This window comes from Capricornis sumatraensis, chromosome 2 (genome assembly GCF_032405125.1).
Source record: "Capricornis sumatraensis isolate serow.1 chromosome 2, serow.2, whole genome shotgun sequence".
Classification (NCBI taxonomy): Eukaryota; Metazoa; Chordata; class Mammalia; order Artiodactyla; family Bovidae; genus Capricornis; species Capricornis sumatraensis.
The window spans coordinates 213,057,971-213,084,274 of record NC_091070.1 but is presented as its reverse complement, the minus strand read 5'-3'; the positions used below and the strand labels follow the sequence as shown (position 1 = coordinate 213,084,274).

At 50.1% G+C, this 26,304-nt stretch overlaps 1 protein-coding gene across 1 annotated transcript in view; it reads right to left on the bottom strand.

The window, feature by feature from the left end:
- The window catches only part of EFHD1 (EF-hand domain family member D1), a 42,908-nt gene that overhangs the window by 3,441 nt on the left and 13,163 nt on the right, over positions 1–26,304 (bottom strand). The window contains exons 2-3 of the mRNA XM_068966539.1: positions 14,277–14,424; positions 6,515–6,649 (exon numbers count right to left, since the gene is read on the bottom strand). Coding sequence (XP_068822640.1) covers positions 6,515–6,649; positions 14,277–14,424 — 283 coding nt within the window. The remainder of the gene's footprint in view (positions 1–6,514; positions 6,650–14,276; positions 14,425–26,304) is intronic.

The window sequence follows — 26,304 nt, the reverse complement described above, 5'->3', positions numbered from 1 at the left end:
CCTGCTTGCAGGCTGAGAATGTGTCTTCCTTAGGAGCCTCACCAGGACCCACTTAGGGTGAGGATTTCCAGTTTGGGCTGGTCCTTCACTGAGGCTCTGCCCTCCTCCCAGCTCTTTGCCCACAGTGGTCAAGCGGATGGCTGCATCCTCAGGGACCCTGCCACCCTGCAGGCCATCTCCTCCCTCGTTTAGACAACACAGAGGAATGCGGTCTGTCCACTCTGGACTCCTCTCCCACCCTCTTCATCCCTCCCCTTTTCCCTGTGCTTCAGGGTGGGCAGGAAGCAGACCCTGGGCGCATCATTGAACATCTCGGGGACCAGAGGCGCACTAGCTGCTACCTGCTTGCAAGCCAGTTGTTTGATTTGCAGGAATTTTATGAGCTGGTTGCTAAATATGGTTGGTGGTGGTTTAGTTGCTGAGTCGTGTCCGACTCTTGCGACCCCATGGACTGTAGCCCACCAGGCTCCTCTGTCCATGGGATTTTCCAGGCAAGAGTACTGGAGTGGATTGCCATTTCCTTCTCCAGGGATCTTCCCAACCCAGGAATCGAACCCAGGTCTCCTATATTGCAGGCAGATTCTTTACCGACTGAGCTGTGAGGGAAGCCCAAGCAACTGTTAAAAATTAGATTTATATACTTTCACAATAAAATTATATTACAAGCAAAGGTAACACACACTTACAAGTCATCAATTTCTGGTGATTGTGCTTCATTGACTACTATCTGTGTCCTTAAGGTTATCTGCGTTTGTCACATCTCTAAGGGGGAAACCGTGTATGATGACCTGGTACCATGAATTGTCCCAGCTCCATGTTCAAAGGCATCCTGTGGGTAGCTTCAAAAGCAATCCCAGGAGGGGGATTCACACCTTGGAAGAATAATGCTACAAACACGGGTTTGATTATTCTTTCAGTGACTGTCTAGACAATCTTTTCTTAAGAAAGTGATGGCAAAATGTCAAAAATGCAGATTAAAGGTAAACATGTGTAGCGTCTGTAGCCTTCACATTATAAATAGCTCCAACATGGAAAGGCTGTTCTTCCAATATTTAAAAGTGAAAGTGAAGTCGCTCAGTCGTGTCCAACTCTTTGCGACCCCATGGACTGCAGCCTGCCAGGCTCCTCTGTCCATGGGATTTTCCAGGCAACAATACTAGAGTGGGCTGCCATTTCCTTCTCCAGGGGATCTTCCCAACCCAGGGATCACACCCAGGTCCCCCGCACTGTAGGTAGATGCTTTTTACCTTCTGGGATGTTGCTCATGTCATTGAGGAATGAATGAAGTTCTGACACGTCTTTTCACTTTTTTCTTATAAATTATACAAAATACTAACCAACATGCATGTTGGAACTACATTCCTTTGTCAGTTGCAATCATAGACTGCCTACAGACACAAGAGTCCAGCAAAAATCAAGGAGTTATTCTTTAAGAATCAATAGCCTATAAGGGGGACATCCCTGATAGCCTAGTGACTTAAGTCTCCAAGCTCCCAATGCTCAGAGTTCAATCGCTGGTCAGGGAACCAGATTCCACATTCTGTAACTAAGAGTTTACATGCCACAATGAAGACCTGGTACAACACAATAAATAAAAATAAGTATTTTTAAAATACTTTGCTCTTCAGCCTTCCCTTGTAGCTCAGTCAGTAAAGAATCTGCCTGCAATGCAGGAGACCTGTCTTTGATTCCTGGGTTGGGAAGATCCCCTAGAGAAGGAAATGGCAACCCACTCCAGTATTCTTGCCTGGAGAATACCATGGACAGAGAAGCCTTGAAGGTTCCCAGTCCATGGGGTCGCAAGAGTCGGACACGACTTAGCAGCTAAACCATCGCCATTTAAAAAAAAAATAGACTATATGAAATCTGCAATAAAAATAGTGTATATTTATTATTTGTATATTGCATGCTATATATCCTTTTTATCAGCAAAATCTATAATAAACTTAGGCATACATATATATATATATGCCTTCTTATATATAAGAACTTAAATATATAAGTTCTCTTCTCCAGGGAATCTTCCCAACCTAGGGATAGAACTCAGGTCTCCCACATTGCAGGCAGATTCTTAACCAGCTAAGCCACAAGGGAAGCCCAAGAATATTGGAGTGGGTAGCCCATCCCTTCTCCAGCAGATCTTCCCAACCCAAGAATCGAACTGAGGTCTCCTGAATTGCAAGCGGATTCTTTACCGACTGAGCTATCAGGGAAGCCCATATAAATATACACACACATTATACACACACACACTCTTTGTCCAGAGAGCCAGTTGTTAAACATCGATCAAGTTGTTAAGCATCAGTCTCCTCATCTGCAAAGTGGGATAATAACACCTACCTGCAGAAAGCTTGTATGAGGATTAGATACAACCTGAATCTGAAGCAGTCAGCAGAGGGTCACCATCAACACTCACATGTTTGGTAATCACCCCACCTACCCATTCCTGGCCAGGTCAGAGGAAAGCTGGGGACCTGTGCAATTACTTTACTTGGGGTGCTTGTCCTCCACTATAAAAGTCCACCTCTCCTCTTGATTCTATCATCTCTGAGTACTTGTCCATCAATCACTCCACTCTTTATGTTTTCTCCCTGGATCACTTCCTTGTGACATAGAAACATGCCAACATCTATCTTCTCTAGGATAAAAAAAAAAGTTTCTTTCCTGATCTTAAGCTACCATCCCCATTTTGTCTAGGCCTCCTCTGCCAACTTTCTAGACAAAAAAGCCAGCTATCAGGGCTCTTTCCCCCCAGCTCTCACCCACCCCTTACCCTGTTACAATCTGCCCTCCCTCCATAGTGAACCTCATCTCTCAGAATGAGTCTCCACTGACCCACTTGCTGGACCCAACACCTCTGCCCCAACCTCATCTGATTCAATCTCTTCTTGAAATTGCTCTTGTCCTCCATATAGCATTTCTCCAGAGTTTCCTTGTATCTCTGATTATTTCCTTTCCCACTCTAGTCACCATGATGTTCTGCCCTTGGTCAGTTCCCTTTAGTTTCCAGGTTTCAGTCTGTATCCCGTGAAGACAGTGCCTGTGGTCTATGTGGCTGGTTGTCCAGGAAACATCCATCCTCCCCCACTTTCTTTCTATGAGATGTTTCCCTATCACATGGCCCAAGGGCCTAGGGGAGACTGGCTTCACCCCTGGGCTCAAGGAGAGAAGCCAATCAGAGAAACAATATTCCAGCCCTCGCCAGGAGTCAGTTCAGGAATGGACAAGCATGGAAGAGATTATTCCATGACTACCGTATCTAGTATGCCTGTCTTCCTTAGTATCAGAATTGCAGCTGGGCACATGGATGCCCAGGAAAGAAAAAAAAGGCATTCTGTAGCCTCCCATTTAATGGGGTGTGGCCAAGTTCTGTCCAATAGGGCTGAACAGAACCTAGCAGCAAACAACAGTGTGCCCTTCAGATAAAGGGGCAGGTCTTTCCCTTGCCTGAAGTCACCCCGGACTTAACAGTAAAACCCAGCTTATCGCTTTTCCTCCCGAAATCATTCACATTCAGGGACAGGGGTCCTGTTTTGATTTTTCTTAGTATCACCAACCCCTGGCCCCACAGCTCCTACAATCTTGTTGCTTTTACTTTCCACCTCCAATCACATGGTCATGAACACAGAGTTCTGGTTTGTTTGTTTTTTTTTGCTGCAGTGTGCAGCGTGCGGGATCTTAGTTCCCTGACCAGGGATCGAACCCATGCCCCCTGCACTGGGAGCACAGAGTCTCAGCCACAGGCCCACCAGGGAAGTCCCAACACTGAGAGCTCTAGGGCGGTTGGGATTCATCGCCACCTCCTCCCCAGCCCACTGTCACACTCCTCGCTGGACCTACAGTTCTTCTCCAGGCGTCTATGGAGCCTCCCTGAGTCCAGTCTCTCCCCAGGCAAGTCTGTCCCCGTTGTACCCAAGGCTGATCAGAGCAAGGCCCTGCTCTCCAAGATTGGCCATGCACTGAATCCTCCCACAGAGCCCAGGGAGAGTTGGATGAGGCCTGGGAAGCTGGTCAGCAGATAATTCTGGTGATCCACAGGCTGGGGAAAGCCTGACCCTCAGGGGAACCCAGAGCTTCCTGTCCAGCTGCATCCAGTACAGACAGGGGCCAGCCTCCAAGCCCTCCCTGCCCCTCCCCACCCCATGCCTCAGAGCCTTTGCTCTCACAGTTCCCACGGCAGGAACGCCTTCTCCTCCCTGATTACAAGGTGAATCCCCATTCATCTCTTAACATCTGTCGCGAATGTCAGCTCCTTTATGCCCTTCTCCCAAATTCGGGCAATGGTTTCCTCCATTTGTCATTCATGCCAACACTTCTTGAGGGCCATTATTAGCCAGGCACTGTAATTACACAGGTAACACACCTACGCTGCCTTTGAGTCTGCGGGTGAGGAGGCAGACGAATAAACAGAACAAGTTTTAAAAAATTTATTGTTATTCTTTTCATCTTTTCTCCCGTTGTAAAAATAATGCACACACATCATAAACCCTCACAAAATTATCTTAAAAAGTCGGTCCCTCTGACATCACTATTACTGATACTTTGGTATAAAATTATCCAGGTTGTATTTACTATTTCACAAAATTGGCTTTCAAGCATACTGTTTTGCCTAATTCATTTTGGACATCTGTCCACATATAAGGGGATGACAGAGGACAAGATGGTTGGATGGCATCACCAACTCAATGGATATGAGTTTGAGCCAACTCCGGGAGATAGTGAAGGGCAGGGAAGCCTGGTGTGCTGCAGTCCATGGGGTCGCAAAGAGTCGGACACGACTGAGCAACTGAACAACAGCCAAACATAAATGCAGCTGCATCTCATTCTTCAAGAGCTGTAGCCTGTGTAAATGTGCGGGTGAACCACAGTGGACTCAATTCCCGGGTCACAGACATTTCCGTTACGCTCAGTTCTCCTCTATTACCAACCTCACTGTATGAAAAGCTTTGTCTGTACATCTATGTGCATTGGCACGAGTGTCTCTGAAGGATAAAATCCTCAAGGCAGGGACTTCCCTGGTAGTGCGATTGATAAGGGTCTGCCTGGCAGAAAGATGCTGGACTCCTATCTCCACGCAGCATCACAGAGCTGCAGAGAGAGCACGCTGCTTTGAGGCCTGAACAGGCTGGGCTGTGTCACCCAGGACACTCTGTTTCTGGGCAAAGAAACTCCTGGGATAAGCCAGGAGCGGTGGGGCTTCCACGGTGGCTCAGTGGTAAAGAATCTGCGTGCCAGTGCAGTAGATGTGCGTTCAGTCCCTGGATCAGGAAGACTAAACAACCAGCACAAGGGGTTGGCCCCTGGCTGGAGCTGCAGGGAGTCCCAATAGCTCATATCATGTACAGAGTGCGCTCAGTGAGCCAGGCACTTGCTAAATGCTTCAGACGAAAGAAAGCATTTCATCCTCGTGGTGATCTCATTATCAGCTCCAGGGTACAGATGAGGAAACTGAGGCACTGACAGGTGACAGGTAAGTGGAGGAGGCAGAATGTGAACCCACGTGGTCTTATCCACTGCACCCCTCCACCCGTCTCCCCAGCCCCACCCCCTACCCCATCCCACCTCCCACCCCCACCCGCAACTGCAGAAGGACGTTTGGAGTGTTTTCCTGATCTCTCTTTCTGCCAGTGTGCTCTGTGGAGAGGAAAATGACAGCACCCAAACTGAGATAAAATCTCCAGAAACATTCAATGACCGTATGAACTCATGAATGAACAGAAGCACCCAGAAGGGCTCCAAGACCACATGCTGCAGAATCCTTCCCGGCTCCCTGGCGTCGTCAACGTTGCACATAACGATTCTGATCCAGGGCAAGCCAACAAGGCAACCTTCTCGGGTCACTTGTTTACACACAGGTGTCTAAGATACAAACACGGAGGTAGCTGTTCAAGTAACTCATGTGGTTTGGGGTAGAGAGGAATTCTCTAGGAAAGTCTGACTCCAGAGCCATCTGGGACCATTGCACCAGCAAGCCTGTTTGAATCTGATATCAGGAGCCTCCCTGATGGCTCAGTGGTAAAGAATCCCCCTGTCGATGCAAGAGACATGGGTTCAATCCCTGGTCTGGGAAGATCCCACATGCTGCCGAGCAATTAAGCTCATGCACCACAATTATTGAGCCTGTGCTTTAGAAAACCTGGGAGCCACAACTCCTGAGCCCCAACGCTGCAGCTCCTGAAACGCAAGTGCCCTAGGGCCAGTGCCCCTCACGAGAGAAGCCGCTGCAGTGAGAACCTGCACCCCACAACTAGAGAAAAGCCCGAGAAGTGATGGAGACCCAGCACAGTCAAAAATAAAAATAAATCTGAAACCAGGATCCAAAGCATTTGCCATCGGGCCATTTCGTTTTTAATTTTCAGATGGCACACAGACACACACTCTCCTTTCCCTACCATCTCACGTGCTCAATCGAGTGCCGTCTCCCTTGTCCTGATGAGCTGGTCACTGGCTGGGCGCTCGGCTGGGCAGGGTGCAGGGACAGGGGGGCGGTGCCGCGCAGGAAGGAGGCACCTACCTTGGCTTCAAAGAAGTCCTTGGCACCTCTGACGCCCTCCAGGGCAACATCGATCTCAGAAAGCTTCGCCAGTGCCATCAGCCCGCTGTCCTCCTGCAGTTCTCCCGCAGCGGCCTTGTGGAATATAAGCAGGAACTGCAGGGGAAGGTCGGCAAGGGTCAAAGTCAACGTCACCCGGAGATTTACAGTTCCCTCTGACCCAAGCTACAGTCATTACCGCCATGCCTATCACAAAGGGTGTATGCAAAGGGTGTCCACATGACAAGCTATTTACGTCAACACTGGAAACATGGGGAAACTCCCTGGAAGTCCAGCGGTTAAGACTCCATGCCTCCACTGCAGGGGATGTGGCTTTGATCCCTGGTAGGGGAAACTGAGATCCCATATGCCTTGAGACACAGTCAAAAAAACAAAACAAGGGGCTTCCCTGGTGGTCCAGTGGTTGAGCCTCCGCCTTGCGATGCAAGGGACACCGGCTCGATCCTGGTCTGGGAAGACGCCACGTGCCAAGGAGCAACTAAGCCCGGGCACCACAAGTACTGAACCTGTGTTCTAAGAGCCTGGAGGTTACAACTGCTGAAGCCTGCTCACCCTAGAGCCCGTGTTTCGCAACAAAGGAAGCCACGACAATGAGAAGCCTGCGCACAGCAACAAAGAGGGGCCCCCGCTGGCCGCAATTAGAGAAAACCCACATGCAGCAATGAAGACGCACACAGCCAATAAACAAACAAATACACAATTTTTTTTTTTTAAAGACCTATCTTCCCACAGGGATGTAGAGGAAAGGGCACCCTCATGTTGCTAAGAGTGTAACCTGAATCAAAATTTTTGGAGGGCGTTTTGGAAATATTTACCAAAGATAAAATGCTTTCACCCTTCTAATCATTAATTCCCCTGCTTGGAATCCATCCCTTAAAACATGCACACAAATGCTATGTCACATAAAAACATTACATAAAATGGTTTAAGAAGAAGCACTATGCATAAAAGCAAAAAATTGGCAACATCCTGCTTAACAGCCTTGAAAGAAAAAGTCCAGTAGATTGGTATGTACTACTTTTAAAACTGAATAACGTAATATTTCTGACACTTTAAGAAGCCATTCCTACTTCCCATTTGTGTCCCATTTTGGCGTTAAACTATTTACCTCTCTCGGTGTTTTCTACTTTACCTCTGTCACTTGCCTTTCAATTTTGTTTACGGTGGAAATGTTTTTCAAAAGCTATCAATTTTTGCTTTTCTCTCACCAGTGGTAGGCTTAGAAAATCCTTCCTTGCCACCAAGGTTACAGAAACAACCAAAAACCTGTGTTTCTGTCTACAGCTTTTAGGACTCTTTAAAAAAAAATTGTAAATATTTAATCTCTGAAATTTATTCTGATCTGTCATATAAAGGTGATCATTAACCTTATTTTCTTCCACATGGTTAGTTAGTAATCCCCACACCACTTATTGAATAATCCATCATCTTCCTGAAGATTCAAAATGTGACCTGAACGAATTTGTCTTTAAAGTCAGTCTATACTAAGAGAATACAATACATACAAGACTCTGGAGGATACATTTTAAAATAAACAAATAGGTCAACCCGAAAGAGCAGCCCTTGCTCTATCTCACCCCTTGCATGTCCTTCCATCACCCCCAAGGCAGTTTTATGGCTTTTTTACTTCTCTTCTTTAAAATTTTTTTGTGAATCTGTCAAACAGCTTCTATACCACTTCCATAATTTATCCATTTAAGAAGAATAGACCTTCTCAGGTGGCTCAGTGGTAAAGAATCCCCCTCCCAAGGCAGGAGACGTGGGCTCGATCCCTGGGTTGGGAAAGATGCCCTGGAGGAGGAAATGGCAACCCACTCCAGTATTCTTGCCTGGAGGAATCCATGGACAGAGGAGCCTGGTGGGCTACAGTCCATGGGGTTGCAGAGTCAGACATGACTTAGCATCTGAGCACATACACACACAAACACACACACACACAATATGTATGCCTAAAGGGAAATTTCAATTTTCCTCTAAAGATTGTCTTCCCCATGAGGAAAGAACATTTTCTAAAGCAGAGTGAGAGTAAGATAAGCTCAATGAACTTTTTCCAAATTCCAACTTGAATGTCTCTTAACGCCTAGAGGGAAGCGTGCCTCATTAAGTGAAAATCTGAGCTTCCACCATCACCACCCCCAAAATGCCTTGCCAACAAGTCCTTCCTTGTCATTCTTGCTTCAAGGGTCCTAACTCCGCTGTGGACTTCGCCAAAAACAAAGCAACCGGTGAAGCAAGATGTTGCAGGACTTTCAGCTTCACGGAGGAGGCCGCCACCGTGGTCAGCTTGGCTCGACAGAAATGCCACGGTCACCCACCTGCAGCTTCAAACTCTCTCACTAGAGGCCGGCAAAGACTCAGTTTGCAGCAGACTCTCAGAGCCAGAACACCGGCTCCAAAGAAGACTTGGAAATCAAGCCTGTTGAAGGAGGAGAGGTTCCCCCAAGAAAAGGATGGGGGACAAGGGGGCTGGGGGATGGTGGTGAGCGGGCTCTCATAGAAGAGACTGAAGATCCCTGCACACGTGAGCCTCAGATAGAGGGAAAGAGTAAAAGACCCAACCATGCCTCGGTCCCCTATGTATCCTTAAAGCACTTAGCAGAAGCCACCCTCCTTCCCAAGTCTTTATAAGGAGGACACAAAACAGGTTGCCCCTCCGGAGCTTAGGAAAGACGGAGCACCGCCCCCAGCCTAGCACCAACCCTAGTGACCTGGGGCAGGGGAGTCTCTTCTGTAAAATTCATTTTTCTTACTCTGCAGCAGAGATGACAATGTAGGTGTTTACAGGAGGGTTTGGGAAGATCCTCTGGAGGAAGAAATGGCAACCCACTCCAATATTCTTGCTTGAAAAGTTCCATGGACAGAGGAGCTTGGTGGGCTAGAGTCCATGGGATCGCAAAGAGTCAGACACGACTGAGTGACTAAACACCACCAGCAACAAAAGGGCTTAAAGTCTTCCTCAACAGTCCTTTCCCCTGGTGGATCCCGGCCACAAGTGCTCACTCTCAACTTTGCCGGCTCACAGGTAACCACCAGCAGCTCTGTCACAACTTAGGGGTCTCCCTGCCCCAGCCAGTTAAAGAAAAAAGATCCAGCTCAACTCGAAAATCTCCAGCTTTCCATAGAGCATGCCAGACTTTCCCATTTAATGTATCACAATCACCAACCCCTGAATGACAATTTCTCCAACTGCCCAGCCTTGTTTGTCTTCCTATTTATAGTCCACAAAGACTGGTATGTTGTAGAGAATTGGAAAGTGTCCTAGCTGTGACTCTGAGCAAAGAGGGGGGAGGGAAGGAGAAGCAGAAAACAAAGAAACAGAGAGAACTCACAAAGCTAAAAAGCAGTTTCAGACATGAGCTAGCAAATGCTTGTGATGAATTTAAGGGAATTTTTAATTTCATGGCTCTGACTGGTGATACAAACACTTGCCCACATTAGTTGGAGCTTTTAGATGGCGAGTGACAGAAACACACTTGTTGACTTAAGCAAAAAGGAGGTATTCATTATACAAATAGGATATCTCAAAAGCCAAGGGCAAAATACAGTGGTCTGGATGAAGATTGGAATGGGGAAAGCCAATGTGTTCAAGACCGGAAGCCATATTCTCTTTCAAGCTCTTATGTCTGGACCACATGGCAGAAAATGGCCACTCTGCACTGAATTATCCTTGCAGGAACAGCCACCTGCAGAGCCAGTGTGCCAAATTCCAGCCCCAAATTCCCAGATACAGAATCCAATTGACCTAATCTGGCCACGGGTCCATCCATGGTCCAATCAACCATAAACAGCCAGGGCTGCCAGGGACCCTCTTAGGGAGGGTAGGGTGGGAGGAGAAAAGAAGACCTACGTTTCCAGTGTGTGCTTATGCATGCATGTGTGTGCGTGCTCACTCGTGCCTGACTCTTGAGACCCTATGGACTGTAACCTGCCAGCCTCCTCAGTCCATGGGGTTTTCCCACCAGAGTGGGTTGCCATTTCCTCCTCCAGGGGAATCTTCCTTCCTGGGTCTCCTGCACTGGCAGGTGGATTCTTTACCACTGAACCCCTGGGAAGTCACCCAGTTCCCAGGACTGACAGGTAATCTAGTAAACCCCTTATCCAGCCTTTGTACAAAACCACCACATGTCTGGTCTTGGAGCAATTCTGCTTTGAGACAGATGTAATGGAATTAGTAAGGACTACAAGAAACAGGGAGGAAGATATTAAGGTCTCTTCTGTCTGCCTCCAAAGGAGACTGAGGTGGGGAGGCCTCGAATCTGATTCTAGATCCCTAGAGCTACGGAGTTAGAACTGCTAACTCCAGTGCATCCTGTGACTTCTCCTACATGTCTGTACATGTAGATAAACTATAAATGCAAACAATTATCTTTTACACACAGTTTGGAAATATGCTTTTGTTCCTGCTTCTCACACTGTCAACATTTGTCCTTGGTCATCAAACACTGTGCTAAATCATCATTTTTAAAGGCTCTTTGTGTGCCATTTTGTTAAATACCCCGAATGTGCCCATATCATTTTCATAATTGGAAAAGAAATGGTTTAAAAGAAAGATCAATTCCCTTGAACGTTGGGGGAAGGTAGCAAATTGGTGCTTAATAGAAACATATTTTCTGTATCAAAGGGCTTTTCTTTAGACGTAACTCACTTCAGTCAAGTTAACCCCCCCCCCAAAAAAAAAGAAAGAAAGGGAATATGAACTCACCAAGCACCCACTAAGCATCAGGTCAGGAAGGCACTATAGAAATGAGACATTTTGTCTATCTGGCAGCTCCTGCCACATATGATGATGGTGGTGGAGCTGTTTTATGATGCCCTGTGGCACATGACCTGAATCTAACCAATCACAGTATCCTGGATGCAATGATTGGTCCAGGAGGTGGGCATGTACCCCTATGAGGACCAATCAGAAGCCTTCTTCTGAGACTGCTATGGATTCTGGGATGAAGTAGCCCTCCATCCCCTGGGGCAATGTAGCCTGGAGCGGCCAGCAACCATCATGGCAAGCACCAGGGACAACACCCTATTTGGAAAGAAAGGATGTAGAAAAAAACACAGTCAAGGTACAGCAAGAGAAAATTACTGATTACTTGTGTCTAAAACACTTTCACTTCATCTCCTAGGTATGTGAACCAAGAGTCACCTATTCTTTCCTTGTTTAAATTAGTTAGCATTCTCTTTCCATCACTAACAGTCAAGCATTCTAACTGATAGAGGCATAGAAAGAGAACTTTGTCCTCAAAACAGTCCCGAGCAAAAGCTGTTAACAGCCCTATTTTAAGGACATAAAAACTGAGGCTGAGAAATAATGTGTTCCAGTTACGCACCTCTGTGTGGAAGATGGAGGCTGGAATGTATACCTCTTTTCATTACACAAACTCAGCATCAGCCCACTGGTGGCTTACAACATGGGTGGATACCGGCAGAGTGAAATCCTAAGAGCAGGAGTTTGGGCTGTGGAGTACTATGTGGCAAACGCATCCACACTTCCAATTCTGTACCTCTGGGCACAACTCCTAGAGATGGGGCCACAGTGGGGCTCTGAATTGACAACGGACTGAACATGAACACCCCTGAAGACCTGTAGGTGGGTTGAGTACCCACAACAAAACCCTTTGGAAATGTCCAAGCCTCACATCGAAATGGCCAAACCAACAGCTAACCAAAAGCTAACTGAGCATCTTGGAAACAGAGAGGGGCACATGCAGGAGGATCCTGGGTCAAACAGAGGGGAGGGATTTTCAGTTGGTGACTTGCATAGATGTCTAAGCACCCTCGATTTCCATTCCCCTGAGGTTAAAACTTTGCCACAGAAGTTCCTTTCCCCAGCAGTGCCTCCAAAGCTTCACCAAGGCGAAATCCTTTACTTTCTACATCGCAGGGGCACCCAGATTATTGCTGTCGTTATGTGTGCTCAGTCATGTCCGGCTCTTTGTGACCCCATGAACTGTAGCCTGCCAGGCTCCTCTGTCCATGGGATTCCCCAGGCAAGAATCCTGGAGTGGGTTGCCATTTCCTCCTCCAGGGTATCTTCCCAACCCAGGGATCGAACCCATGTCTTCTGCATTTCAGGCTGGTTCTTTAGCACTTGAGACGTTGGAAAGAAAGAGCTAATGCCTAGCATGATGCATGAATAATCCAAAGGACTGATATTATTATTATTAATAATTTGTAGTAATACAAATGAGAGGCAAGGGCACCAGAGAGGCAGCCGCAAAGTTGAACGCGGTAAATGATGGTGGCAGGCTGTCTCCCAGGCCCAGCCCTGAGCCGGGATCTGATTTTAGGCAAGTGCTGACCTTCTCGGTCTTCTAGCTCCTTAGCTCTGAAATGAGAAGTCTGGCAGCAGATTACCCTGAGGGTTACGCCCAGCACAGGTTTTCCATCATCTACCTCCACATTAGCCAGTTGAGGAAAGGAAGAGATGGGGGATTCTGAAGTTGATCTGTGAGCAGCGAGAGGCACGGTCAGCTGGGGAAGGGGCTCACGGCTGCAAACTCAGCTTCAGAGAGAACTGCCCCTGGCCCCCAGCCCCCGCAACCAGGAAGCGCAGCCAAAGGCCCTATCTAGCCTGGACAGACCAGTGTTTGGCCAAAGTTCTCACCCTCAGAAACCAGGATGCCAGAACTCCATTGTTTCTGGAATAATCAGGGTTAAACACCAGAAGACAAGGACTGTCCTCTCTTCTTTCAGCTTCCAAGGGTCCCAAAAGAGACACGACTGAAAACAAGACCACAGCAGCTGGGCTAATGTCCAAACCTTCAGCCTGGATGGTCTTGCCAAAGTTATTCTAATACCAGGTCATGGATACATCTAAAAACCTTTCAATAAAATTCAAACACACAAGACATGCAATTCCCTTCCTTGTGGAGCTGCATTCTTGCCATGGAAGAAACCCAGTGGCCTTGAGATTTATTCCCCAAAGTAAAAATGGCTGAGGTTTTAACCCATTGGGAAATCAGGTGGATCTATGTGCATTCTTCCAGGAATATATCTATAGGTACACAATTTTGCTCACAATTCCAGGGGTCCAAAGACCAAAAACCTATCCTGGACTTCTTTGGAGGAGAAGGTTCAGGGGCAGAAAGTAAGACCCTTTGTTTAATTGTTTTTTTAAAAAACTACTTTAAAATGCTTATTTTAAAAATTAATGGGCTTTCCAGGTAGTTCAGTGGTAAAGAATCCATCTGCAAGCAGGAGATAAGGGTACGATCCCTGGATAAGGAAGATCCCCTGGAGAAGGAAATGGCAACTCACTCCAGCATTCTTGCCTGGGAAATCCCATGGACAGAGGAGCCTGGCAGGCTATATCCATGGGTTTGCAAAGAGTCGGTCAGGACTTAGTGACTAAACAACAACATACAAATTAACAGTTTAAATATATTTTTAAAGTGTGAAACTAAAAACCACCGAAACTTTGCACCCACAAACATTCACTATGAATGTTTTAGTGAACATCCCTCCAGATTGCTCAGTACTTACCATTTTACCCAAAGGAGGCTATCCTCCCCAAACTGATTTTCAAACTGCTTGCTGAGCATTTTCTCATGCCAGCACTGTGGTTCACTAGCTCCTTAAAGATATGTTAAAAAGCAGAACTGCAGGTTAAATATCCAAGCAGCTCTCTAGAGGGGCCCAAGACATTGTGTAGTCCAGGGGACGGTAAATCAGTGGGTCCTCTCAGGGACCCTCACCCTCCAGGGGCTCACGGCCAGGATGCAGGTACCTCACGGAAGCTGAGTTTGCCATCAAAGTCCTCGTCCACCTCCTTGATCATGCTTTTCAGGCCCAGGTGGGTCTGGGGGGCCCCCAGCTTCTCCATCATCAGCTTCAGCTCCATCAGGTCAATGAAGCCATCCCTTCCAGCATCATACCTGTGGGGTCAAACGCAGGGCGCTGGTGAGGGATAGCCATGGCCAGGACCAAAAGACACTTGTTAACCTACCAGATGGGAAATGTTTTTGGCTTTAGTTACTTAAAAATGACTCAAACTACTCCTGCCTTGCAGTGGCCACCAGGGTCACTGCGTTGGAAGGGTCCCTGGCCTCTCCTTCAACACCTCTGGACTCTGCAGGGTCCAACTCAAAGTGGGTCTTGGACTCCAGGAGTGTTTTCATATCTGTTAATGCCTTAATTAGGCCGTAAGTTTCCTGAGGATGAAAAACATGCCGGTTTACCTGTATTTTTCCCCGTTTTAGTCAACAAACATCCACGGAACTCCTAATGCTGGACAATGGAAGGGCTGCCACAAAGCACCCTATGCACCCACTGTATTACACTGACGGTTCTGGAAGCTTCCTTCGGTCACCGGTCCCTGGGTCCCCATCACCCCATTTCCATCTACCTCTCCTCTCGTCCACAGGTCTCCTGTCTCTGGAAGCTGCTTTCCCGACCTGGCACTCTGGTTTCACGCTTAGCCCTCTGGCTCCCAGATATCCAGTCCCCAGGTCTGAATGGTCACGCCCGGATGTTACAGATGAGCCGGGACTTGGCACAATACTCTTGGCCAAGTTTCGACACAGGGCCAGCACCTCTGCTGACGGTGCCCCCAGCCCCCAAGCCTCCCCACGGCAGGGATCCTGGCCCTGCCCTGTACTCCCAGGTGCCTGGGTCAGCCCCGTGGGACCCTTCCTCAGCCTCTGTTCTTCTCCCCCAGCCACTCTACCCAGCCCCACCCCCAGCATCCTTCTCTACACACTTGAGCTATTATGGAGCTTCTCACAGACTCCCTGGCTCTTCTCCTAGCAAATCCATCCTATTCTCCACTGCCCAGAGATCCCTTGTTACTACAGTATGAACATCATGCGTTAAAATCAAATCCACTCAGAACAGCCCAAAGGTGGGAACAACCCCAGACTCCCCTGACGGATGAACAGATAAGCAAAATGAGGTATATCCATACAATGGGACATTATATGTTCACGCAGTAGCATATTATTCTCCATTTTAAAAATGAAATTCTGGTCTTCCTTGGTGGTGAGGTGGATAAGAATCCACATGCCAGTGCAGGGAACATGGGTTTGATCCCTGGTCCAGGAAGATCCCAGACGATGCAGAGTAGTTAAGCCCAGGAGCCACAACTACTGAGCCCGTGGGCAGCAACTAAAGCCTGGGCACTGAAGAGCATGTGCTCTGCAACAAGGAAAGCCGCCGCGATGAGAAGCCCACGCGCTGCAACCAGAGAAAGCCCTTGTAGCAACAAAGACCCAGCAAGGTAAAAAATAAATAAATAAAATTATTTTAAAAATGAAATTCTATACTTTGCTGACAAAGGTCCATACAGTCAGAGCCACGGTTTTTCCAGTAGTCATGTACGGATGTGAGAGTTGGACTATAAAGAAAGCTGAGCGCAGAAGAATCGATGCTTTTGAACTGTGGTATTGGAGAAGACTCTTGAGAGTCCCTTGGACTGCAAGGAGATCAAACCAGTCATCCTAAAGGAAATCAGTCCTGAATATTCATTGGAAGGACTGATGTTGAAGCTGAAGCTCCAATACTCTGGCCACCTGATGCAAAGAGCTGACTCATTGGAAAAGATTCTGATGCTGGGAAAGAAGGAAGGCAGGAGGAGAAGGGGACAACAGAGGATGAGATGGTTGGATGGCATCACCAACTCAATGGACATGAGTTTGAGCAAGCTCCAGGAGTTGGTGATGGACAGGGAAGCCTGGTGTGCTGCAGTTCATGGGGTCAAAAAGAGTCAGACATGACTGAGCAAATGAACTGGATACATGCTACAACACAGATGAAACTTGAGAACATTATGCTAAGATTGAAATAAACCAGACCCAAAAAGACAAACCTGCAGAATTCCACTTATATGAGATTTCCAGAATTCCTAGAGTAGCTATTAGAGACCAGGGGGAAGAGGGGTGGGGTGGGAGTTACTGTTTCATGGTTTAGAGTTTCAATTTGGGATGAAGAAAAGGTCCTGGAAATGGAAGGTAGTGATGGTTACACAAGAATGTGAGCATATGGTGATCTCAACACTTAAATGGTTAAGATGGCAAACATTATGTATATTTTACCACAGTTAAAAAAAATTAAATACCAACAAACAAAAAAACAGACTTCTTGACTGTCTGTCCTGCCCACCCTCAATTCCACAAAAGAAACCACCATTGTTGGGGAGCACACCACACCCATAGCCTGTGGGCATCCAGAAATCTAACCATGTGGGCTGGTGGTATTTTGAGGCCCACGTGGTCTTGCTGGAGATGAAGCCTAGTACTCCCCAGGGTGCTGTGTTCCAGCCACAGTGGCCAGCTCATGCCGTTCCTCCCACCCACAACATACTCCCACCCCACCCTCCTTGGTGGTGTCTTTTCTGTCCCCTGGAGCCAAGGAGCTTGCCCCACTTCCTCTGATCTCCAACAGCACGGTCTGCCCTCTGTTCTTCAACAGATGCCACCTCCTCCAGGCAGCTCTGTGCTCCCCCTGGACTCCCACCGCCTTCTTGGCTGGAAGGATCACGTTGCAAAAGTTCTGTGCTAAAGTTCACAGATGAGTCCCCTGGAAGTTCTTGGTGGGCTCTGAGAACCCTGAAGGACAAGACAGGTGTTCCAGGGCGGTTTCCAGGTGTGCCAGCGTTTCCAGGAAGCAGGCAGAGCTTACAAATCACAGATGGACTGGCTCAGGATCTAGTATCATCAACATGATCTGTGAGCACTTAAAAGAGGAAGCAGTGATTGCCAGGGGTTCCCTAAAAGTGATTCAGGGATTGGCCATATTTTCTTGTTTTTTTAGCTTAAAAAAAAAAAATAATAGCTTTATGATTCTTCCCTGGTGGTCCAGTGGTTAAGAATCCGCCTGCCAGTAAAGGAGACACAGTTTCAGTCCCTGGTTCAGGAAGATCCCACATGCCTTGGAGCAGAAGCTAAGCCCATGTGCCACAACTCCTGAAGCCCGAGTGCCTGCGGCCCCTGCTTGCCACAACTAGAGAAAGCCCACGCACAGCAATGAAGACCCAGAGTAGTCAAAAATAAATAAATAAATAATTTTTTAAAAGAATTTGAACATTGAAAATAGCACCTTTATTGAGATACAATTTATATACCACAAAATTCACTCTTTTAAATTGAAGTGGAAGAGAAAGTCGCTCAGTCGCGTCCGACTCTTTGTGATCCCGTCGACTATACAGTCCATGGGTTTCTCCAGGCCAGAATTCTGGAGTGGGTAGCCTTTCCCTTCTCCAGGGAATCTTCCAAACCTAGGGACTGAACCCAGGTCTTCCGCATTGCAGGCGGATTCTTTAACAGTTGAGTCATCAGGGAAGCCCAAGAATACTGGAGTGGGTAGCCTATCCCTTCTCCACCAGATCTTCAAAACCCAGGAATCGAACTGGGGTCTCCTGCATTGCAGGCAGATTCTTTACCAACTGAGCTATGGTGGCGCAGTTTAAATTGCACACCTCAGTGATTCTTAGTATATTCACAATGTTGTAGAACTATCCGTCACTGCCTATTAATAACTCCTCAACATCTTCATCACCCCTGAAAAGAGCTCCATGCCCTGCAGCAGTCATTCCCCATTCCGTCTTCTCAGTCTCCTGCAACTACCAGCTTGCTTTCTGTCTCTATGTGTTTGCCTGTTCTCGGCATTTCATACAAACAGAATCATTCTATATGTGACTTTTTGGGTCTGGCTTCCTTCACTTAGGGTGATGTTTTCAAGGTCCACCATGTTGTAGCACACATCCAATCACTATTTTATTCTTGTTATTTATCGCTGAATAATATTCTATTGTATAAATATACCATATTTTGTTTATCCATTCTTCAGCTGAGAGACATTTGAGTTGTTTCCACTTCTGGCTATGATGAATCATGCTGCTATGAACACTTCTGTCCAAGTTTTGTATGGACATATGCCTTCATTTCCCTTGGGTCAATAACCCAGAGCAGAACTGCTGGGTCGCTTGCTTTTGAAACAAGATGGTCAAGCGGGTCCACCAGAACACCAGGACCGACTCTATCAGAATCAGCAAGCCCCCTCTATCAGGCTTCTGGAGGGAAAGATAAACAGGGGTAGATGCCCATGCAATTCAGTGGCTGGCCTGTTAGGTAGGTATAGGTAGGCCACCTAGGAAGAGTCCCGACTGTCAAATTTGCTGGGGCAGGGCTTCCCAGCTGGATCAGTGGCAAATCCACCTGCCCAGGCAGGAGACACACATTCAACCCCTGATCTGGGAAAAGATCCCACATGCTGCAGAGCAACTAAGCCCGCGCACCACAGTGAAGAGTGGCCCCCATCACAGCGTGAACAAACCCTGAAGACGTTATGCTAAGTGAAAGTAAGTCAGATGCGAAAGGACAAATTCTGCATGATTCCAGCTGTCTGACATTCCGAGAATAGTCAGATTCACAGACAGAAAGGAGAATGGTGGCGGAGAGAGTGGGGAGTGGGGAGTACTGTTTATCATAGTTAGCATGCTAACTCCCTTCACTTGTGAACGACTCTGAGACTCTACGGACTGCAGCCCGCCAGGCTCCTCTGTCCGTGGGATTCTCCAGCCCAGAACACTGGAGTGGGTTGCCAAGCCCTTCTCCAGGGGATCTTCCCGACCCAGGGAAGGCCAGCTCTGAGCGTTGCAAGCTGCAGTCCACAGGGTCGCAAAGAGTTGGAGGCGACCTAGCGACCGAACAATAACAAGGAAGACCTTCCTGGCAAAAACAGCTAACACAGGACCTGAGGTGAGAAGAGCTCTTATAAACAGGCTGGAGGGACGGTCTCTGTTACAGGGAGTCCTGCTCCAAGTGAACAGGCTTCTCTAGTGTGGAACTTTCCAAAGCCTTCCATACGGTCATGTGTCCGAGGGCAACAGGGCTTGGGCCACACGGTCCTCTGTGTTCAGGGACTTTCTAATGGGGGGAGGCTCCTCTAAGGAATCATTCCAAGGAAAACACTTGGAGAAACAGCTTCTCAGGGCAACGCTACCTCAGAAAGGCGGCCAGGTGAACGGCCCCTGTGCTCTGCCCTCCAGGCCCAGAGTGTGGACGGGTGTTCCCTGCCCTCTGCTCAGCACACGATGCCGGTCCCAACGAAGTCTGCAGAGGAAACGGAAGCCGAAGATGGGGTGCATCCAAGATACAGATCTTCCGGGCAGAGGCTGAGGGTCGGGGTCCGAACCCGGAGAAGAACGGGAGGGAAATAAAAGGAAGACGAGAACAGCTGAAACGCTCAAGGGTGAGGAGAAGGGCCTCGGGAACCGGAGGTGAACTGGGACGAGACAAGAAAAGGTCAGGGAACAAGGCAGGAGTTTGTCCTCGCCCGGCAGGGGCAGGGAGGACCAGGGCCACCCCCCATCACCTGAGCCTGCAGCCAGCACGGGCTCCCCAGCCCAAAGTGCCGTCAGGCTGGGGCTGTGGGCAGCGAGGGGCTCGGAGACCTTACCCCTGCATTTCTCCGGGGTTCTGACTCAGAAGGGCCATGAAGGGTTGGAAAACTTCTCTTAAGCCCTCAAGCCTGAAATACTTTCCAGGCCTAAGAACAAAGGCCAAATGTATGAGAAACAGCCTTGGTGAAGGCTGGGCAACAGGTGAAAGGAATTCACATTTCTTTAAATAGGCAGGAAATTGGGGGTTGACCATAGTGGATGTAGAAGCCCACCACCTCGGGGGCGGGGGCAAATCCCAGGAGGAGGAAAGGGCCCACCATCCGGCCAGAGGGCCAGTTTGGCCCAGGAATAACGCTCGTGTGTGGACAGAGAGGGGACGTCTCCGAGGGAAGAGGGGCAGGGAAGACAGGGGTCACGAGCCAGCCAGCGCCTCCACTCCCAGGGACCCAGCAGAGACTGCGTCCCTTTGTTCCTGCCTGAAGCACCAGCCAAGCACCATCGTTAAGTCCCGGCCAGACTAGAAAGAGACCACATTAGTGGTGTCCCCGCCCTCCCCTTGGAACTGGGATTCGTAATCCTGAAGCACGCCCTTCTCCCTTTAAAGTGACCGTCTCTCAGGGTTGCTCCACAGCCACCTCCTCTAGGGCCTGCATTTACAAGGCAGGCAGAGAAACCCTCCCAGGTGGCCCCTCATCATCTCACGGTTTTATCTGCTCCTCTCAAAGCATCCGATGACCGTCTGCCGTCGGCGCAGACAATGGGGTTCAAAGCACCTAGTAACTACCACTGGTCTGCTTTGCAGCTCACACACATTGTCTCATACAGGAATCCTTTCAACTTTCCTATGAAGAATTAATAATAGACGCCTGCGTTTACTCTTTATTGAGCACTTCCTAAGTGCCAGGCACTGTGCTAAGTCACCTTATTTAATTCAGCAGGGCTGTGAGGCGGTTATTAGTCACCCCCCTTGACAGGTGGTGATAGAGTGCATACATGATATTCCAACAAACAGACCACTAGTTAACTGCGAGAGTTAGATGTTTTACAATTTGTATCTGATGACGTTGGCAGAGATAACAGGAGCCGTGCTGCTGAGTCCTATTGGCATCCCCTTAAGTCCTTGGCTTCTCCTCTACCAACATCTTGGCTCCATTCACCAGTTTTTTTCCCCCTGTAATTTAAATTTTAACCCACATTTTCCCTCTTAAAGGCAGTCTAGGATATTAAAAAGAAAAGCCACTCATGGTCCCAAGACACCCCCTGCCCCACCCCAACCTTGTTTGTCTACTGGGGCTTCTTTCTAGCCCTCTTCTGGATTGGTGAGCTTTTTCTCTTGCTTTTGCTTTGGAAGGTCCACATTCCCTTCCTCTTGCTATTCTCCAGGATCTCTGAGGGGGGAGATTGCAGTCCCATCAGAGGTGTACATGGCCCTGCAGATACAGGCCTGGGTGCAGTCCCAGCCTTGCCATTCATGTGGGAGAGATGGGCTAGCAAGCCCACTGCAGACTATCACTGAGCCGTCTGTGCCTTGCAGAGCTGTCGAGGGGCCAAAAAAGATAACTCACCAGCTCTGGCCCCTGTGCCTGGTAAGCGTGCGGTGGGAGGGAGCTATATTTAAAAGTAGGACCTGTCCGCAGCCATGAAGAGGAAGCAGACAACTTCCAGGGCTGCTGCTGAAGAGGTACCGACACCCACTGGCCTCAAACAGCATCCAACACCATTAGCATTCCGGAAGAAACTGCAGTCCACAGCCTGCTGCGGCCCCTTGGGCTGAATTTCCAGGAAGCCCTTATAGAATAACTCTTGTCACCCAGCCTGTCCTGATGACAGCATCAGATCTGCCCTCCAAGGCCTCACTTGAAGGCTTCCTGACTCTGACTGGGGCCATCACTGGCTGGTGGAATGGGGTGGAATGAAGCAGGATGGTCTGAGGTCCCCAAACTGGGCCTATGACCTGGGAAAGCCCCCAGCCTGGCCAAAGGGGCCTAAATGAGCCCTACGTCTCACCCTGCCAAAGGCCCTGCCAGTAAGGGAGAGAGGCAAGGGGGCAGGGCCAGTTTCCAGCGTCCACCCAGTGCTGGTCCATGAATGGCTTGCTCTCTGGGCTCCACTGTGCAGAGCCCCTGGGTTTTCTTGGGTTTCACCTCCCCAGAATAATCCTGCTATCAAGGAAGAAAGAAGCGGGCCAGCCTTTTGTCTGCCTGGGGCTCAGCTATCAGAAACCACCCTGGGGATCCCCAGAGGGTAGAGGGTTCTCAGGAAATGGCAGCACCCCAGAAAATGCCTTACTCTTAATGTTGGGGGAGGGGTGCCTAGGCCTCAGGGCACCAGGAGCTCGGAACACCCGGCTTTCCCCCAGAGAGTCCTGGTACGGGAATCACGCGCTGCCTCTTCAGACAGGCAGGCTCTGGCCACTCAAAGTGTGGTCCCCGGACCAGTGGCCCAGGATTGTCTAAGAAGCAGAATTTCCTGTCCCTCCCCAGACCTGCTAAATCAGAACCTGCATTTTCACAAGGTTCCCCCTGCTGGCAGGCTCTTTCAGGTAGGAGAAGGGCACTGTACCAGACCATGCCCGAAGCATATGGCCTTTCCCAGGGCCTGTGGGTGTCCCAACAGTGTCTACCCAGATGAGCTCAGCCCCCTCCCCCAGGTCAGTTCATTTCATTCACTCAGTAGTGTCTGACTCTTTGCGATCCCATGGACTGTAGCACACCAGGCCTCCTTGTCCATCACCAACTCCCGAAATTTACTTAAACTCATGTCCATCGAGTCGGTGATGCGATCCAACCATCTTGGCCTCTGTTGTCCCCTTCTCCTCCTGCCTTCAGTCTTTCCCAGCATCAGGGTCTTTTCCAAGGAGTCGGTTCCCCCAGGTCACAGGGCTGGGTTCCTCCTCCACGCCTCCCTGCCTGCCCCTTCTCTGAGGCCCTGGTTTCCTGTCTTCCGTGCAGTAGTACCCCCAGCTCTCAAATTATCTGCCCTTTCCTCCTCCCTCCTTCCTCCTCTCCCTCCTGATTCACTGCAGACTGAGAAAGCCCGTCTCCACTGCAGGCAAACTAGGAGTCCGCAGGCTCTGAGGAAGGGGGACTCTGAGGAATTAAGCACAAAAGCCTGAGCCCAGAGTCTGATTTCCAATCAGGCTGCCCCCGGCCGCCTCCATTCACTCAGTCACCACCTGGCTCGGGTCTACCCAGGGCCTCTCCAGAGATGAAAGAGAACACAGAGACCGGTCCCAGCGGGGAGGCAGAGGTACAGACGGCTGAGCTGTGATACGGCCGGAGCTTAGGCAGAGCTGGGTCTCACAGCACCAAGGCTGCAGAGCCCTGGGAGGGAGCCCCAGTTCCCAGCAAGGTCCACAGGGGATAGGATGTCTCAGAAGTGGGCAGGGGGTCGGGCCCCACAGGCAATCTGGGAAAGCTGTGTCTTCCTAAGGGGGAATGGGGGCAACCCCCAAAGAGTATAAAGCAGAGAGGCGACATCAGATAGGTGCTTCAGAAAAGAGCTCTCAGCTCGATGTGCAGGATGGATGGGGGGGTGGGGGTGGGGAGAGGGGAGGTGGGGGTGGGGGGAGGGGGTGGGGGTGGGGAGGGGGGCCGGTCATGGAGTGAGCAGACTAAGGCGGCTGGGGGAGCACACAGTACCCATCATGGAGAGATGTGGGGAGGGCGAAGGCGGGGTGGCAGTGGCTCTGGGTCAGGTGAGCACCAGCCTCCCCTGTCCTGTGCACAGCCGGTGCTGCGGGAATGCACCTCTGGCTGATACCCTGCTTCTTCTGGAAAGAGGCCAGCACATTTACCATCTCATCCTCTGCCCCTGGAGGAGCTGGTTAGATAGTGCTCGATGGACATGAGTTTGAGCAAACTCCAGGAGATAGCGGAGGACAGAGGAGCCCAGCACGCTGCTATGCGTGGGGTCGCAAAGTGTCAGACACGACTAAGTGACTAACAACCACAGCAGCCGCACCTCGACAGGCTGCAGGAGACTAGCCCCCCGTAGGTCCATACACAGTGTCTGGAAGCTTATAATGAAAAGGAGGGTGGCAGAGCAGAGCTGAGGCGCCACCCCCACCCCTACAGAGCACCCACTGTGAGCTCAGGGCCCCGCCAGACAGCAGAGAGGATACAGAGCCAGGCTGCTGCTACCTAGGGTGCTGAGGGAAGCAGGGAACCTGCTCTGCCCCAAATGCCTGCAGTGGGAGAGCACCGCCCCCACCAGGGCCTCCACGTGGGTTCAGGACAGGGAGCCGAGGGTCGGCTGGGCTTCCCCCAGCCCGTGCTCTCAGGCTGCAAAAGGCTTCAAGCTGGGAGGCTCTAGCTGCACGCAAATTCTCCCACTGATGCCAGCACCCCAAGCCAGGCCCCCCGTGACCACCCCCGCCTCAGCCCCGAGAGGAACGTGCCAGTGACACCAGTTAACAGGTCAGGACTGCAAAGTGCTTCAGCCACACGCAGGGTCCAGGTGCCAAGAACCCTCTGGCCACGAGTGACAGGGTAGGGAGGGATGAGCCCTGGAAAGCTTCTGACCTGGCAACTGAAACAGGGCACAGTTGGGCCCACGGGAGCCCGGGTGGGCTCCTCCTGAGGAAGGCGGAGGATGGCAGGAGATGGGAGTGTTTCTGGTGTCAGACATCCCTGGTTCAAGGTCCCAGTGATGTTCTGGGCTATGTGTCCTTGGTTTGGGTTTTGTCTGGGTTTTGCCCCAGAGTGACTCCCTTCTCATGAAGATCACAGGAAGGCAGATAAGCTCTCAGCTCATCAGCAAGGGCTCCCCCTCTCCTTTTTTTTTTTAAGTTTTAGCTCATTAAGAGAAATGTCTCATTAACAGAAAGACCGTAATTCTGGGGTCGTCCTTTTGTCCTTTTGAAATTGGAACACCTTTGCTGGGTTTGGATAAGTACAGGCGGCTGGGGACTCAGTGTGGGAACAGGAACAGAGTAAGTGTGTCTGGGAATTGAGAACCACCAGGCTATTCATCCAGAAAGGAGGGTGAGAAGAAAGGGTGTCCCAGGGGACACCTGTCGTGGGCACTCCCTGATGGAGGCCGTGGAGGCCACAAGGACACTCCTGGTCAGCGGGGTGTGGAAATGAGCAGGGTAGGTTCTTTCCTGTAACAATGGGGCACCTCCCCTTGGTTCCCAAAAAAGTGAAAAAAATTGAAAGTTGCTCAGTTGTGTCTGAGTGGCCCCTTGGATTATATAGTCCATGGAATTCTTCAGGCCATAATACTGTAGTGGGTAGAGCCTTTCCCTTCTCCAGGGGATCTTCCCAACCCAGGGATGGAACCCAGGTCTCCCACATTGCAGGTGGATTCTTTATCAGCTGAGCCACCAGGGATGCCCTTGGCTCCCAAGAGCTCCCATAAAAGCCATGGTGGGCTGGGAAACTGGGCCCAAGGGGGCCCTTGGAAACCTACTTGTCCTGGGAATTCCCAGGAGTCCTGTGGATCTTGGGAGATGGGTGACCCCAAACCTAGGGGTTTCTACATCCGGACCCGGTCAGGCCTGGGGCAGCCCTGGCAGTGATGCAAACCCCCTTGACTCTCAAGCCCTTGAGTCAGGGAGGGACATTGGCCAGGGGGAGGCCCTGAGGGAGGGCGAGGCCCTGAGGGAGGGCGAGGCCAGGGACCACGGGCCTAGAGGAAGTGGACCGTGGGCGACTCAGTGGTCCCTCCGAACAGAAAGGAAGACACCCAGGCTGGCAACCTCTGGGTCCTCAGAGCCTCCGCCTCCACCCACCACTTCCCAGGCAGCGGCTCCTCCCCCAAGCCCTCCCTCTGGGCTGGCACCACCCTAAATCCAGCAGCCCAGCTGGGGGCTCAGACCTGCAGCTCCCTCAGTGGAAAGAACCTGGGGCTGCAACCTAGGAGTGACCTAATTAAGGCTGCCACTGCACACCGAGTGGTCACGCGATCTCGGGGACAACCTGAGAAGATGGTCACTTTCCTTGTTCCACGTCTCACTTACAGGCCCGTCTGAGCCCATGTGGCCTGCAGTTGGCGGCACTGCCAGAGGGCCCTGCACCACCACAGGGAAGGCTCCCACTCCTGGCATCCCTGGGGGCTGGGAAGCTCCCCTGCGGCCGTATTTAGGGCCTAGGGACAGCTCCAGAACAGAGCTCAGATCTCTCTACAGAGGTCAAGGCTCCCCTCCTCCACCCGCCTGGCCTGGGGTCCAGCCCTGGGGACTGGAAAAAGAAGTCAGCCATGCTCAGCCATGAAGGGCCGGGGACTTCCCTGGTGGTTCCTGGTACAGGAACTAAGATCCCACCTGCTGTGCAGCTACTGAGTCTGTGAGCCTCAACTAGAGAGGAGCCTATGCCCCGGAACAAAGAGCTGAAAATAAATATTAAAAAAAAAAGAGCCGAGCCTGCTTTACCAGGATAAACACTATGGAGGGAGAGGGGAGCCTCCTAAGAATCAA